The sequence below is a fragment of the Oncorhynchus gorbuscha genome, linkage group LG16 (genome assembly GCF_021184085.1).
Source record: "Oncorhynchus gorbuscha isolate QuinsamMale2020 ecotype Even-year linkage group LG16, OgorEven_v1.0, whole genome shotgun sequence".
Classification (NCBI taxonomy): domain Eukaryota; kingdom Metazoa; phylum Chordata; class Actinopteri; order Salmoniformes; family Salmonidae; genus Oncorhynchus; species Oncorhynchus gorbuscha.
Window position 1 is genome coordinate 73879212 of NC_060188.1, and position 17355 is coordinate 73896566.

The 17355-nt window shown below is 43.7% G+C and overlaps 1 protein-coding gene across 5 annotated transcripts in view; it reads right to left on the bottom strand.

Moving 5' to 3' along the window:
• LOC124000291 (roundabout homolog 2-like) overlaps positions 1-17355 on the bottom strand; it is a 228390-nt gene that overhangs the window by 37079 nt on the left and 173956 nt on the right. For all 5 annotated transcript variants that reach the window (XM_046306561.1, XM_046306560.1, XM_046306558.1 and 2 more), the window contains 2 exons: positions 10782-10987; positions 2512-2593 (listed from right to left, as the gene is read on the bottom strand). In XM_046306561.1, coding sequence (XP_046162517.1) covers positions 2512-2593; positions 10782-10987 — 288 coding nt within the window. The remainder of the gene's footprint in view (positions 1-2511; positions 2594-10781; positions 10988-17355) is intronic.

Sequence of the window (17355 nt, forward strand, 5' to 3'; positions counted from 1 at the left end):
GGAGTAGGGCTACGCTAGGTAGGAGACCTACACTAACTTCCTGTGCTTACCGGGGGGCTAGAGAGACCGGGCAGGCACCGTGTTATGCTGTGGTGGGCACTGTCTCCAGTGCGGGTGCATAGCCCGGTGCGGTATATTCCAGATCCGCGTATCGGCCGGGCTAGATTGAGCGTCGAGCCAAATGCCATGAAGCCGGCTCTACGCATCTGGCCCCCAGTGCGTCTCCTTGGGCCGGCTTGCATGGTACCAGCCTTGCACTCGGTGTCTCCGGTTCGCCTGCATAGCCCAGTGCGGGCTATTCCACCTCGCCGCACTGGCAGGGCGACCGAGAGCATTCAACCGGGTAAGGTTGGGCAGGCTCGGTGCTCAAGAGCTCCAGTGGGCCTGCACGGTCCGGTCTATCCAGTACCACCTCCACACCCCAGCCCTCCAGTAGCAGCTCCCCGCACCAGGCTTCCTGTGCGTGTTCTTGGTCCAGTCCCACCAGTGCCAGCACCACGCATCAGGCCTACAGTGCGCCTCGCCTCTCCAGCGCTGCCGGAGTCTCCCGCCTGTTCAGCGCTGCCAGAGCCTTCCTCCTCTACAGCGCTAATGGAGTCTCCTGCCTGTTCAGCGCAGCCAGTGCTGCCAGCCTGCATGGAGCAGCCAGAGCTGCCAGTCTACATGGAGCTGCCAGTCTGCATGAAGCAGCCAGAGCTGCAAGTCTGCATGGAGCAGCCAGAGCTGCCAGTCTGCATGGAGCAGCCAGAGCTGCCAGTCTGCATGGAGCAGCCAGAGCTGCCAGTCTGCATGAAGCAGCCAGAGCTGTCAGTCTGCATGGAGCAGCCAGAGCTGTCAGTCTGCATGGAGCAGTCAGAGCTGTCAGTCTGCATGGAGCAGCCAGAGATGTCAGTCTGCATGGAGCAGCCAGAGATGTCAGTCTGCAAGGAGCAGCCAGAGCTGCCAGTCTGCAAGGAGCTGCCAGTCTGCAAGGAGCTGCCAGTCTGCAAGGAGCTGCCAGTCAGCACGGAGCCACCAGAGCTGCTAGTCTGTAAGAAGCCACCAGAGCTGTCAGCCTACATGGAGCAGCCAGAGCCGCCAGTCAGCGTGGAGCAGCCAGTCAGCATGGAGCAGCCAGATCTTTCAGTCTGCCAGATCTGCCAGTCAACCAGACTCTGCCAGATCTGCCAGTCAACCAGACTCTGCCAGATCTGCCAGTCAACCAGACTCTGCCAGATCCGCCAGTCAACCAGACTCTGCCAGATCCGCCAGTCAACCAGACTCTGCCAGATCCGCCAGTCAACCAGACTCTTCCAGATCCGCCAGTCAACCAGACTCTTCCAGATCCGCCAGTCAACCAGACTCTTCCAGATCCGCCAGTCAACCAGACTCTTCCAGATCCGCCAGTCAACCAGACTCTTCCAGATCCGCCAGTCAACCAGACTCTTCCAGATCCGCCAGTCAACCAGACTCTTCCAGATCCGCCAGTCAACCAGACTCTTCCAGATCCGCCAGTCAGCCGGGATCTGCCAGAACTGCCAGGATCTGCTAGTCAGCCAGGATCTGCCAAAACCACCTGCCAGCCAGGATCTGGTAGATCCATCAACCTGCCTGAGCTTCCTTTCACTCCTGAGCTTCCTCTCACTCCTGAGCTTCCTTTCACTCCCGAGCTTCCCCTCAGTCCCGAGCTTCCCCTCAGTCCCGAGCTTCCCCTCAGTCCCGAGCTTCCCCTCAGTCCCGAGCTTCCCCTCAGTCCCGATCTGCCCCTCAGTCCCGATCTGCCCCTCAGTCCCGATCTGCCCCTCAGTCCCGATCTGTTCCTCAGTCCAGTGGGGTTCTGGGTGAGGACTACTAGGCCATGGTCGGCGGCGAGGGTGGACTATCAAAGGATGCAAGGAGGGGGGACTAAGACAGTGTTTGAGTGAAGTCCACGTCCCGCGCCGGAGCCGCCACCATGGACAGACGCCCACCCGGACCCTCCCTATTGTTTTGAGGTATGTTCGGGAGTCCGCACCTTAGGGGGGGGTTCTGTCACGCCCTGGTCGAAGTATTTTGTGTTTATCTTCATTTATTTGGTCAGGCCAGGGTGTGACATGGGTTTTTGTATGTGGTGTGTATGTATTGGGATTGTAGCTTAGTGGGGTGTTCTAGTTAAGTCTATGGCTGTCTGAAGTGGTTCTCAATCAGAGGCAGGTGTTTATCGTTGTCTCTGATTGTGAACCATATTTAGGCAGCCATATTCTTTGTGTGTTTGGTGGGTGATTGTCCTTAGTGTCCTTGTTCCTGTCTATGTGTTAGTGTACACAAGTATAGGCTGTTTCGGTTTTCGTTACGTTTATTGTTTTTTGTAGTGTTTGTATTTAGATTTGTGTTATGTTTGTTTATTAAAACATGGATCGCAATCTACACGCTGCATTTTGGTCCGACTCTCCTTCACACCAAGAGAACCGTTACATCTGTGGAAAAGGTTCTCAATGGAACCCAAAATGGCCTTTTCGGTTCTAGAATAAAATGGACACATTGTTACTATACCTCTGACATCCAGGAAGGCACTCCATGAGGTCTCCCCACAGGAGCTGGTGGCCACACAGGTGTACAGCCCAGAGTCAGATAGCTGAGGAGGACAAAGGAACACATCAGAACACATCAGAACATACACTGACCAGACAGTTGACAATAAAACAACTGTCTTCCCATTTATTTCTTTAAAGAGAAACAACCAAACATGCATCCCTAAAACTGATCATACAACTGACCAACCAAACATTCAGCTGATGAACAAATCAATCAACTTCTCAAATAATAACAGTTTGGAAAGAAACTTTTTTTATATAGAGTACAGTGCCTTCAGCAATTATTCACACCCCTTGTAATGTTACAGCCTGAATTTAAAATAGATCAAATTTAGATTGTGTCATTGGCCAACACACAATACCCCATAATGCCAAAGTTGAATTACAAATGAATAAAAAATTAAATGCTGAAATGTCTTGAGTCAATAAGCATTCACCCCTTTGTTATGGCAAGCCTAAATAAGTTCAAAAGTAAAAATGTGCTTAACAAGTCACATAATAAGTTGCATGGACCTTGTGTCCATTAATAGTATTTAACAATTTTTTTTACGACTGCCTCATCTCTTTACCCCACACATACAATTACCTGTAAGGTCCCTCAGTTGAGCAGGGAACTTCAAACACAGATTCAACAAAAAAGATCAGGGAGGTTTTTAAATGACTCGCAAAAAGGGTAGACGGGTAAAAAAGCAGACATTGAATAGCCCTTTGAGCTGAAGTTATTAATTACACTTTGGTTGGTGTAAAAATACACCCAGTCACTACAAAGACACAGAGGGCCTTCCTGACTCAGCAGCCGGAGAGGAAGGAATCCTCTCAGGGATTTCACAATACGGCCAATGGTGACTTTAAAACAGTCACAGAGTTTAATGGCTGTGATAGGAGAAAACTGAGGATGGGTCAACATTGTAGTTACTCCACAATACTAACCTAAATGACCTAAAAGAGTGAAAAGAAGGAAGCCTGTACAGAATAAAAATATTCCAAAACATGCATCCGGTTTGCAATAAGGCACTAAAGTAAAACTGCAAAAATGGGGCAGAGAAAATAACTTTATTTCCTAAATACCACGCATTATATTTGGGGTAAATCATCACCGAGTACCACTCTTAATATTTTTAAGCATCGTGGTGGCTGCACCATGTTGTGGGTATGCTTGTCATCTGCGAGGACTAAGTTGTTTTTGTTTTAAAGAAATCAACTGAATAGAGCTCAACACAGGCTAAATCCTAGAGGAAAACCTGGTTCAGTCTGCTTTCCAACAGACACCGGGAGACAAATTCACCTTTCAGCAGGACAATAACCTAAAACATAAGGCCAAATGTACACTGGAGTTGCTTACCAAGATGACAATTAATGTTCCTGAGTGGCCTAGTTACAGTTTTAACTTAAATTGGCTTGAAATCTATGTCAATACTTGAAAAAGGTTTTATTTTTTATTTTTTACAATGAAATACATTTTAACCCCACCTTGTAACAGAACAAAATGTGGTGAAAAATCCATTGACATTAACACTCCAAAAAGTAATTCATAACACATTTTAATTTACGTATGTGCTTGGAGGCTGTGTTTGTTTCTTGGGCTTCAGGAATGTGAATGAAACATTTAAAATAAACTGATTATAAGTATGAGGGGATATCAGTGAACAAATGGTAAAATCTACGATGGCGCCAGTGCAATGAGTGGAGCTTACTCAGTTGTTCAAAAGCACATATCAGACCGAGAGCCGAATGGTTCTTAGGTAGTTATTAATAGGTTTTAAATTAGAAAATGATCTCTTCACAGAAGCGTCAGTTACAGGAATGGTAAAAACAGTTTGTTAGGGGAAACTGGGCAGAAGGGAGTTGAGCTTGAAATACAGCAGTTCTGTAACATTTTTAATTTATCCTCTCATTCTCCTTAATTGCCAGCCTCAACACATTACGGAAAGAGATTCACTGTATAGGAAGCTCTAGGGACAGCTCGTCTGAATATTGGGCAACCAATAAATTGACAGATGCAAACAGATTATCATCTTTAGCAGACAACAGTTCTTGGGGCTTGAACTAAAAAAAAGCTGTTTGCGATTTCGTTCATACTAGTGAACAAGCGCTTAAATTGTGTGGTTGCAATATCAACAGTCCCTTATCTGTGTTATATCTTGGCATGCATCATTCAAGGCTCCGTTTAAATTGTGTGCAGAGCAATGTCTCAGAAAAGACTGTCTAGGTTGGTAATACTCAATATATAAAACCTTCGGTTCCGCGACCTGGGCCTACAGGCAGTGGTGGAAACATTTGCTCACAAAAAAAGGAGAATTCAGAAAATCAGGGGAGTCTCTCAAGTTGGATTTAATTTAATTTGATTTAATTTACCTTGAATATTGCAGCCCAATAGCCAGACAAAACCCACTGAGTTCAACAATAAAAAGTGGCTGAATTTGTCCTTAAGCCGACTACTTTTTTCCTCATTGTTTGGCTATTTGATAGAGAGAGCGAGGACGGCTCATGTCATTCAGGTTCAGGTAGCCTATACGGGACAGTTAAAAAAATCTAGCTGATTAGTATGCTGTTGCATCAAACATTTATTTTACAATCTGCAATGTTTGAATTTGCCACCAGCCGGCAGTATAAAAATTGCAGCTTTTTGATACCATATAGACCTTCATGAAATTTTAGGCTTAATATGAGAAAATGACGACCAAATAGGCCTACCAATAAACATGTATCTATTAGCTAAAGCTAAGCTAAGCCATGGCATCACAGAAAGCCTATCATCGATAGGCATGCAGCCGCATAGACGTCACAATTTCAGCACTATGGACAGTGATCAGTAGTCTGGACTCCCCAGACCTTGCAGGAGAGTCCAGAGAAACTGAGTTATACCAGTGAAGGCACTGTATGCTCATTAAAACCAGTGTGCCTTTTTGATAGTAGTAATATTGTTTGGTGGTGATGCTTGTTGGCTCCATTGGTCTTTCCAGTCCAACCTTGATCCCAGTTGGCCTTCACAGCCCTTTTGTCAACCTCTGCTATTGAAAGGGTAGGCAGCAGTACACAAAAAATGCATTAACCTCCACTGGCCTGATTCACACCCAGGGAGAGAGGGAGTGGGTGACAACAAGACGACAGGGCGAGGGAAGATGTGCTGAAAGTGCTGAAGTTATAGAAAAAACAAAATCGCTTAGTACTATTCAGCCTCCCACATCCTCAGCCCTATCATCATCAGTACAGATCAGACACAGTGAAACAGGGACATGATAATCTATTTAACGTTGGCCTCTTAAATACTGGGGCTGCTCCCTTACACAGTCTCTCTCTCGTTCTCCCTTGTTCCCGCTCTCTCTCTCTCTCCTTTGTTCCTGCTCTCTCTCTCTCCCTTGTTTCCTCTCTCTCTCTCTCTCCCTTGTTCCCCTCTCTCTCTCCCTTGTTCTCTCTCTCTCTCTCTCCAAAATAGGAGAGGGTTGTCAAACGTTTTTGGGGGGTTTGGGAAGGGTTGTGTGGTTGCTGTTTTTTTACAACTGCTCTTTTACAAGTTTTACTCCATCATTTCTTCCATCCTAGCCACATTTCCTCACCTGCTTGCGTGCACCTCCCCAAAATCACTGTGTTTTGGTACTCCCCTTATGCAGTACGCTATTCCATGTGCTAACTTTTACTATACCACAGTAAAGTAAACCTAACGGTCTTGTATGCCGTAGATCCACCATTTATAGTGACAATAGTGGTAGGTGGATTGTTTGTCCAGATCTGCAATAGGCTAACTAGAATTCATACCACACATAAAAACATTCAAAGCTGCATACACTTTTTATATGAATCTACAAGAACAAATAGGAATAGCTGATAGGCAGTAGAGACATGAGGCACACAGCTAAAACAATTACCCTATTGATGTTGTTTAGGGACAATGCAATGATGCTACCTAGACTAGCCTACCACCCCACAATGCAATGGAAAATTGCATTATTGTTTTCCAGTGACTACAACATTCTAGCCTACTCTAGGTTGCAGTGAAAATGTAATTTGAATATTGGTGCAAAAGCCCTGTGATTTCAATGTTTCAAAGTTGTTTTGGGTCTACTCTTGGCAGTTTATTAGGTCTATAAACACAATGTAGCATGCCAGTCTTGCTGTATTTTTTAAAACTTCTGATACTGAATGAGCAATCTGTTGCAGATCATCATTCTTCCAAGTCTTCCTATAGTATAAATATATAAATAAATAAATATATGCCATTTAGCAGACGCTTTTATCCAAAGCGACTTACAGTCATGTGTGCATACATTCTACGTATGGGTGGTCCCGGGGATCGAACCCACTACCCTGGCGTTACAAGCGCCATGCTCTACCAACTGAGCTACACAGGACCTGTAATGTGGCCACATATTCTCCCAGCAGGCCCAGTTCAACACACTCTCTGCCTCCTCTCCAATCCATGCAGCTATTCCTTGCACACCTAGAAACAAATGCTTCAATATAGCCTAAATATTTATATATATATATATTTTTATATATAAACACAACCAGTCACAATATGCCATCAAATTATGCTAATTCAAAAGTTTCTTGTAGGCATGCAAAATATAATTCCAGCATCCTCAAAATAGCTTGACATTAACCAGGTTTCCATCCAAATTGTTTATGCGAGTAAAAAATGTCAACACATCATAGGAAAGTATGCAGTTTATTAGGCTACAGATTAAATAAATTCTGATGAACTTCACAGGGTGGTGAAAGTGCACATTGATAAGGTTGATGCTCCTTTCAATATATATTGAGGGTCTTATTCAGGTGACATGATGATTGATGCCTGGCTGCCGTTTGACAAATAAAAACAATCTCACACTTTGTCCATAATAATATCATCATGTAGTAGGCTATACCTGCACTGTATCTGCAAGCTGTTGACTAGAGCGCATGTGCCAATACCAGTGGGCACATTCGCTATACCTACGCAACATTTCTGTGACAAAACCATCAGTAGAGTTGAAAATGCAAAGGAAACACTTTAAACTTGTATTTTTTATTAGGTACATAGCAATTTAAACCCAACATATATTTTGTATGTGCACTACGTATTTACACACAGATTTTATTGGCCTAAGCTTCTGTTGATTGTGAAGATGGAGGCCTTTTTCATTGAAGTAAATGCAAATGGATGTCCGGTAGATTTCTCAAATGTCTAGTAAATTAAAGGTTGTCAGGTGACACATTTTCCTCTAAAGGAATCCCTGAAATATGCATATTGTTTTGATGCATATTTTAGAATATTCACATGAAAATCTGTCGCCAATTAGATGGAAACCTACAGACACCGTAAAGTCGGTGTACTATTCCAGTGTCACTTTATTTATGCCTGTACATCATGGTTCACCAGCAACCCCAAACATCTATAAAAGAAGCTACAGACTAGGTTTGAATATTTTCCTGGTATTTTACAAAATGTTCCACCTCGAGAATAACCACTTTTCTCCCGGGTAATCCGGTATTTCCCGCCCAAACCGGAAGTGCCATTCTAAAGCATATTAATACATGTATGTCTGGATTAGCTTTGGGCTTTGAACTGCATGAAAATTCAAGTCTGACGCTACCTGAGGCTGATGAGTCATACATTAAATAATGTTATGAGCCCAAGCCCAAATGATTGTGCCGTTATTCAATAAATGTTAAAAAATAAGGTGACCCCCAAAAGCCAGTTAGAGAAGTGTAAATTAGGCATGCATTCAGTCCTTATATTTCTGCAGCATGTAAATGCAAATGTAGTGACCACAATGGAAATAAGTCCCTGACTATATTGTGCAATCCCAGTCACTTTAAAAATGATTTCTGAATTCAGAAAGTATTCAGACCTCTTGACTTTTTCCACATTTTGTTACGTTACATACAGCCTTATTCTAAAATTGATTAAATATTGTTTCCCTCATCAATCTACATACAATACCCCATAATGACAAAGCAAAAACAAGTTTTTACAAAGTTTTGCAAATGTAAAAATAAAAACTGAAATATCACATTTACATAAGTATTCAGGACTTACTCAGTACTTTGTTGAAGCACCTTTGGTAGCGATTACAGCCTCGAGTCTTCTTGGGTATGACGCTACAAGCTTGGCATACCTGTATTTGAGGAGTTTCTCCCATTCTTCTGCAGACCTTGAGTATGACGCTACAAGCTTGGCATACCTGTATTTGAGGAGTTTCTCCCATTCTTCTGCAGACCTTGAGTATGACGCTACAAGCTTGGCATACCTGTATTTGAGGAGTTTCTCCCATTCTCCTGCAGACCCTCTCAAGCTCTGGTAGGTTGGATGCTGAGCGTCGCTGCACAGCTATTTTCAGGTCTCTCCAGAGATACTAGATCTGGATCAAGTCCAGCCTCTGGCTGGGTCACTCAAAGACATTCAGAGACTTGTCCCGAAGCCACTCCTGTGTTGTCTTGGCTGTGTGCTTAGGGTTTTTGTCCTGTTAAAATGTGAACTTTCTCCCCAGTCTGAGGTCCTGAGCGCTCTGGAGCAGGTTATTATTATGGATCTCTCAGTACTTTTTTCTGTTTGTCTTTCCCTTGATCCCGACTAGTCTCCCAGTCCCTGCCACTGAAAAACATCCCCACAGCCTGATGCTGCCACCACCATGCTTCAACAAAGGGATGGTGCCAGGTTTACTCCAGACGTAACACTTGGTATTCAGGCCAAAGAGTTCAATCTTGGTTTCATCAGACCAGAGAATTTTGTTTCTCATAGTCTGAGTGTCCTTTTGGCAAACTCCAAGTGGGCTGTCATGTGCCTTTTGATGAGGAGTGCCTTCCATCTGGCTCTCTACAAAAAAGGCCTGATTGGTGGAGTGCAGCAGAAATGGTTGTCCCTTTGGAAGGTTCTTCCATTTCCACAGAGGAACTCTAGAGCTCTATCAGAGTGACCATTGGGTTCTTGGTCACCTCCCTGACCAAGGCCCTTCTCCCCTGATTACTCCGTTTAGCCGGGCGGACAGCTCTAAGATGAGTCTTGGTGGTTCCAAACTTCTTCCATTTAACAATGATGAAGGCCAATGGTTCACTGCTGCAGAAATGTTTTGGTACCTTTCCCTAGACCTGTACCTCGACTCAGTCTTGTCTCGGGGCTATATGGACAAGTCCTTTGACCTCATGGCTTGGTTTTTGCTCTTACATGCACTGTCTAATGGGACCTTATATAGACAGGAGTGTACCTTTCCAAATCATGTCCAATCAATTGAATTTACCACAGGTGGACTCCAATAAAGTTGTAGAAACATCTCAAGGATGATCAATGGAAACAGGATGCACCTGAGCTCAATGTCAAGTCTCATCGCAAAGGGTCTGAATACTTGTGTAAATAAGGTATCTGTTTTTCATTTGAATACATTTGCAAAAATGTATAAAAACCTGTTTTCACTTTGTCATCGTGTGGTATTGTGTTTAGAATGATGAGGAAAATAAACATTTAATCAATTTTAGAATAAGGCTGTAACGTAAACAACTGTGGAAAAGTGAAGGTGTCTGAATACTTTCCGAATGCAATGTATGTATATTTTTAACTTTCAACCAATCAATCACAATCAATCAATCAATCAAAACTGTGCAGAGGCAATTTCATGAATGGAAAGAGACATCTAGTACAAAACACCAAAATGTTTAATGAAATTCAGAGATTCGATACTGGGTAAGCCTACAAGGTAGGGAGGGATGTGTTTTTACATATTGTTATTTGTCAATTTCGATCTGTCCCTTACATGCTTGCATTCCCCCCAATCACTGTCCTTGGGTTAGAGCATCTCTAAATGCTGCCTAGGCGAATGGCTCTAAATGACAGCTTTAAATGACTTATAAAAATCAATAACCTCTATTCATCTTTAAAGGCAACCTGCCTGCACTTGTCCATTTGAATTACATCTCACTGACATCAGATGGGAATTTTTTCTCTCCTCTCTCTCACAAGCAATATGAGAGGCAAGCGCATAAACACACGTGCGCACGCACACATACTGAGCGACAAACACACACACACACACACACACAAACCTTAACAACCTGCCTTTGAGAATAGAGAGAAACTGTAAAGAATGGGTAGTTTATTGAAAAGAACGCAATGAAAGTAGAGAAGCAGAGAGAGAAAAGATGGAGTCACTATGGCAGGCAAATCAATGGCCAAATCAATCATGAGTGAACACAGTGTGGAGGCTTGCTGCTGTGACTGTGTATTGTGCTTGTACAGCATCATTCCTATAAACCCACCCTGGTACTTTGGATCTGCAGGCTGCCAGGCTCCAGCAGGGCCATGCGAAGGTCCTTCCCCAGCAGACTGAGGCCATCCTTCAGCCAGGTAACGGTGGGCTCCGGGTCCCCTGACGCCTGGCACCTCAGCAGGGCCACACCCCCAACAGCCTGCGTCTGGTTGGACGGGCCCTGCCGGATGATGGGCGGGGGGCGGTCCTTTGAGGCTGGAGAAAAACAAGGAATCACAATGAAAACAATGAAACACAAACTATGAATTACAGTTTAGTGCTATACTAAATTACAAATTTGACCCATAAACGTGAATTAATTTATCATTGGAGACGCAAGGTCTCCTTGATGTATCTGTTGTGATAGGTGGTACCTGTTTTGGGGGTCGTTTGCAGGTTTCTGATAGTGTGTGCTAATGGCACCACATCACACCATAGGGCTCTATTTACAAGGTGCAGAATAACGATGGCTCGCCTACGGTGCTAATTACCCTGCCTTCCTCACAACACATTCACACCCTCCCTCCTTCCTTCTCTTCCTCCTTCTCTTCCTCTTCTGACTCACCGCTGCATCTCACAGCCCCCTCCCCCAGACAAGAAACAAGCCACTGCATTTCTGGGGTGTTCAATCTTTTAATACTGTCTCTTCTTCCCCTGCTTATCAGTGCTGTTAGTCTCAACTCAGACAGAGTATTTGCACCAGGTTCGAGAGCTCTAAAATTCTATCACAGCTCCTTCAGACTCAGATGACAGTCACTAAACCAGAAATGCAGAGAAACCAATCAGACACCAGCCTTATAGAGTGAGACTTTTATACTATACCCACTGTATACGTAATAATTGTCAGCACCGCATTGTATGATTAATATTTAACAATTGCTAGACTCAGAAAATATTATTTAACTGTAATCAGATGCTATAACAAAAGGTGACTTCTTTCTTGCATCATTTTTCCCGACAATTTTTGCTCAAAATGGACGTAGAAATTGCTAATGTCTGTCCATGTCCTGAGGACATCTGTAAATGCCTTCGAAACCGGCCAATAGAGGCAAGAGTGAGCGTTATTACGATCAAGTAGGCTTGGGTTTGCTAAGGCGTTGTGGATAGCGGCGGTGGAATGGGAAAGTATATATGGGTACGCCTGGTGCCCAAATTGATGACGTATGTCACGCAGCTGAAAGTGGAGTGTAGATGAATGGATTCGGTTCAGTCAGTGGTCTTGATGAGAACTTCCCAGCATACTAGTTTAAGCTGGCAACAACATAGCATAACGCATAACGTGTCGCTGGCGGTAGCTAAATTGGGCAATTTGTTCAATCCTACTTGATTTTATTTAGAGTAGGATAACATCCGACACGAGAAATAACTTGTAATATTGGTATTTGATACTACTGTAGTCACCATGTGGTGTCATAGTGATATAGTCTACTGCTCAATGGTGTCATGACGTTGCCCTCTTTGGGTACAGCAAGCCCCATCCCCCTCTCCCTACACCCAGGCTGTTGTGGTCAGAGAGATGTCATAAACTCCCGGAGGAGATTATCTAGGCCGTCATTGAAAATAAGAATTTGTTCTTAACTCCTTGGATATAGGGGGCATATAATTGACAGCTTTGGAAAGAAAACACTCTGACGTTTCCAAAACTGCAAAGATATTGTCTGTGAGTGCCACAGAACTAATGGTACAGGCAAGACCAAGATGAAACTTCAAACAGGAAGTGAGACAGATTTTTGAGGCGCTGTGTTCCATTGTCTCCTTATATGGCTGTCGAATACGCCAAGAACGAGCCTACACTTTCTGTCGTTTCCCCAAGGTGTCCGCAGCATTGTGATGTATTTGTAGGCATATCATTGGAAGATTGACCATAAGAGACTACATTTACCAGGTGTCCGCCTGGTGTCCTCCGTCGAAATTGGTGCGTAATCTCCAGCTGCATGTATTTTTTCATGTGATTAAGAGGAGAAACCATACTGCCACGAATGACTGAAAAACACCTTGAGGATTGATTCTAAACAACATTTGCCATGTTTCTGCGAAATTATGGAGTTAATTTGAAAAAAAGTTTGGCGTTTTGATGACGGAATTTTCAGGGTTTTTTCTCAACCAAACGTGATGAACAAAACGGAGCGATTTCTCCTACACAAATAATCTTTTTGGAAAAAATGAACATCTGCTATCTAACTGAGAGTCTCCTCATTGAAAACATCCGAAGTTCTTCAAAGGTAAATGATTTTATTTGAATGCTTTTCTTGTTTTTGTGAAAATGTTGCCTGCTGAATGCTAGGCTTAATGCTATGCTAGCTATCAATACTCTTACACAAATGCTTGTTTTGCTATGGTTGAAAAGCATATTTTGAAAATCTGAGATGACAGTGTTGTTAAAACCGGTTAAGACTCTAGGGGCAGTATTTCATTTTTGGATAAAAAGACGTGCCCGTTTTTAGCGCAATATTTTGTCACGAAAAGATGCTCGACTATGCTTGGAATTGATAGTTTTGGAAAGAAGACACTCTGACGATTCCAGAACTGCAAAGATTTTCACTGTGAGTGCCTTAGAACAAAACCTACAGGCAAAACCAAGATGTTTGAGCGACCAGGAAATCAACAGGATTTCTGATGGCACGTTTTCCATGATCGCCTTATATGGCTGTGAATGCGACAGGAATGAACGGACACTTCCTATCGTTTCCCCAAGGTGTCTGCAGCATTGTGACGTATTTGTAGGCATATCATTGGAAGATTGACCATAAGAGACTACATTTACCAGGGGTCCCGCACGGTGTCTGTGTGGAAATTGGTGCGCAAAAGTCGCCTACCAGTATTTTTCCATCCGAATCTGAGAACAATGCAGGCTTTCAGGAATGGCATTTCAATGAAGAGATATATGACAAAACACCTTGAGGATGGATTCAAACAACGTTTTCCATGTTTCAGTCGATATTTACATTTAAGTCATTTACATTTAAGTCATTTAGCAGACGCTCTTATCCAGAGCGACTTACAAATTGGTGCATTCACCTTATGACATCCAGTGGAACAACCACTTTACAATAGTGCATCTAAATATTTTAAGGGGGGGTGAGAAGGATTACTTTATCCTATCCTAGGTATTCCTTAAAGAGGTGGGGTTTCAGGTGTCTCCGGAAGGTGGTGATTGACTCCGCTGTCCTAGCGTCATGAGGGAGTTTGTTCCACCATTGGGGAGCCAGAGCAGCGAACAGTTTTGACTGAGCTGAGCGGGAACTGTACTTCCTCAGTGGTAGGGAGGCGAGCAGGCCAGAGGTGGATGAACGCAGTGCCCTTATTTGGGTGTAGGGCCTGATCAGAGCCTGGAGGTACTGAGGTGCCGTTCCCCTCACAGCTCCGTAGGCAAGCACCATGGTCTTGTAGCGGATGCGAGCTTCAACTGGAAGCCAGTGGAGAGAGCGGAGGAGCGGGGTGACGTGAGAGAACTTGGGAAGGTTGAACACTAGACGGGCTGCGGCGTTCTGGATGAGTTGTAGGGGTTTAATGGCACAGGCAGGGAGCCCAGCCAACAGCGAGTTGCAGTAATCCAGACGGGAGATGACAAGTGCCTGGATTAGGACCTGCGCCGCTTCCTGTGTGAGGCAGGGTCGTACTCTGCGGATGTTGTAGAGCATGAACCTACAGGAACGGGCCACCGCCTTGATGTTAGTTGAGAACGACAGTTTGTTGTCCAGGATCACGCCAAGGTTCTTAGCGCTCTGGGAGGAGGACACAATGGAGTTGTCAACCGTGATGGCGAGATCATGGAACGGGCAGTCCTTCCCCGGGAGGAAGAGCAGCTCCGTCTTGCCGAAGTTCAGCTTGAGGTGGTGATCCGTCATCCACACTGATATGTCTGCCAGACATGCAGAGATGCGATTCGCCACCTGGTCATCAGAAGGGGGAAAGGAGAAGATTAATTGTGTGTCGTCTGCATAGCAATGATAGGAGAGACCATGTGAGGTTATGACAGAGCCAAGTGACTTGGTGTATAGCGAGAATAGGAGAGGGCCTAGAACAGAGCCCTGGGGGACACCAGTGGTGAGAGCGCGTGGTGAGGAGACAGATTCTCGCCACGCCACCTGTTAGGAGCGACCTGTCAGGTAGGACGCAATCCAAGCGTGGGCCGCGCCGGAGATGCCCAACTCGGAGAGGGTGGAGAGGAGGATCTGATGGTTCACAGTATCGAAGGCAGCCGATAGGTCTAGAAGGATGAGAGCAGAGGAGAGAGAGTTAGCTTTAGCGGTGCGGAGCGCCTCCGTGATACAGAGAAGAGCAGTCTCAGTTGAATGACTAGTCTTGAAACCTGACTGATTTGGATCAAGAAGGTCATTCTGAGAGAGATAGCGGGAGAGCTGACCAAGGACGGCACGTTCAAGAGTTTTGGAGAGAAAAGAAAGAAGGGATACTGGTCTGTAGTTGTTGACATCGGAGGGATCGAGTGTAGGTTTTTTCAATATTATGGATATGGATATTATGGAGTTAATTCGGAAAAAAGTTTGACGTGTAGGTGACTGAATTTTCGGTTAGTTTCGGTAGCCAAATGCATAGTAACAAAACGGAACGTTGTGTCCTACACAAGCATCTTTCAGGAAAAACTGGACATCTGCTATGTAACTGAGAGTCTCCTCATTGAAACATCTGAAGTTCTTCAAAGGTAAATTATTTTATTTGATCCCTTTGCTGGTTTTTGTGAATATGTTGCGTGCTAAATGCTAACGCTAAATGCTAAGCTAGCTATCACCACTCTTACACAAATTATTGATTTTCTCTGGTTCTAAAGCATATTTTGAAAATCTGAGACGACAGGATTGTTAAGAAAAGGATAAGCTTGAGGATAGGCATATTTATTTCATTTCATTTGCGATTTTTAGAAATCGCTAACGTTGCGTTATGGTAATGAGCTTGAGGCTATGATTACGCTACCGAATACGGTGTGGGTAGGACTAACAGGTTAACAAAAGGCTAAGCTTGAGAGCCAATATATTTATTTCATTTTCATGAATAGTTAATGTTGCGTTATGGTAATGAGCTTGAGGCTATAATTACGATCCCGGATATCGGATTGCTCGTCGCAACAGGTTAACTGATTTACCTAGTAAAATAAAAGGTAAAATAAAATAAAGTAAAAAATGGCCACAGTATAGAGACAGAGTGAATTTTCATAGAGGACAAAGGAATTTATTCCACCTCACCGAACCGAAGAACATTTATCTTCTGGAGAAGGTATAAAAGATCGGTGAAGAATCCAGCTACAAACTGGTCCATTAGGGACAATTTTGTGCAACTCATGGGAGACATTACGGCAACATTACCATAACGCTGTTTATATAATAGCCTCAGATATGAGATTTACATCTAATTGCTGTATAAGATGAATGAGTGAAGATGATACTGTTTGTAAAATTGTGTAATGTGATTTTGGACTGTTTAATGAAGGAAACTCCAATTCCCTTTTGAGTTTAACTAAATCAGAGGACCGCCCATGAGCACAGTTAGGAACTGGCGTCATGAGACAACCTTTTTCTGCGCTCCCGAATAAAACCTCCACTTTGAGAATTTCTCAACAGACCATGTTTCCCTCAATTACAAGAGGACAAAGGTTGCAGACCAGCTTACCTCGATAATGAGAGGGCCAAGGTTTGAGTAGATGGCTGAATCTATTAACCACATGGTTAAACTCTTAGACTATTGATACTGACAGAATAAGAACAAGTCTTTGATACTAGTCAAATTACTAGTCTGCAGCTAGGAATTCGGTATCATTGAACGCGAAGACCGAAAACTGCCGAAACATCTATCCTATAATGACATGAATGAATGTCACTCTGAACTTTCCATTCTAACCACGATACAGAGAGAGAGAGGGTGGACAGACTCTCCAACAGAAACAAACTTTTCAACAGAGACCCAGACGACACACTGAGCGTAAATATATATATTTATTGCAATTGTTCCCGAATGAGTGAGCGTTCATGTGCAAAGGATTAGCATTTCAATTGTTATAATTATCAACACTGTAGTGACTTTTCAGCTGACCCCCACTCCCCTTTTATCTAACAAGCTGCCATACCGGTTTAGCCCACTAGGGCACATTCCCCTATCATTTCTTGTAACCATACTTTGTTTGTGTGTGCACTTCTGTGATTGTTTAGTTAGTTAAAAAATAAATGATTTAAGACAATTGATGTATCAAATCAAACTGTATTTGTCACATACACATGGTTAGCAGATGTTAATGCGAGTGTAGCGAAATGCTTATGCTTCTAGTTCCGACAATGCAGTAATAACCAACGAGTAATCTCACCTAACAATTCCACAACTACTACCTTATACACACACGTGTAAAGGGATAAAGAATATGTACATAAAGATACATGAATGAGGGATGATACAGAACGGCATAGGCAAGATGCAGTAGATGATATAGAGTACAGTATATAAAGAGACTTTGCAAGCTCATCTAAGTGTGTGGCAATTGCTTGCTTCAGTTCTGCGGGTACAGAAATGTCTCCAATTCCAGATACATCTTCGGTCTTACTTACACAGTCGTCCAGCAGGGGAAAGTTTGCGAAGTT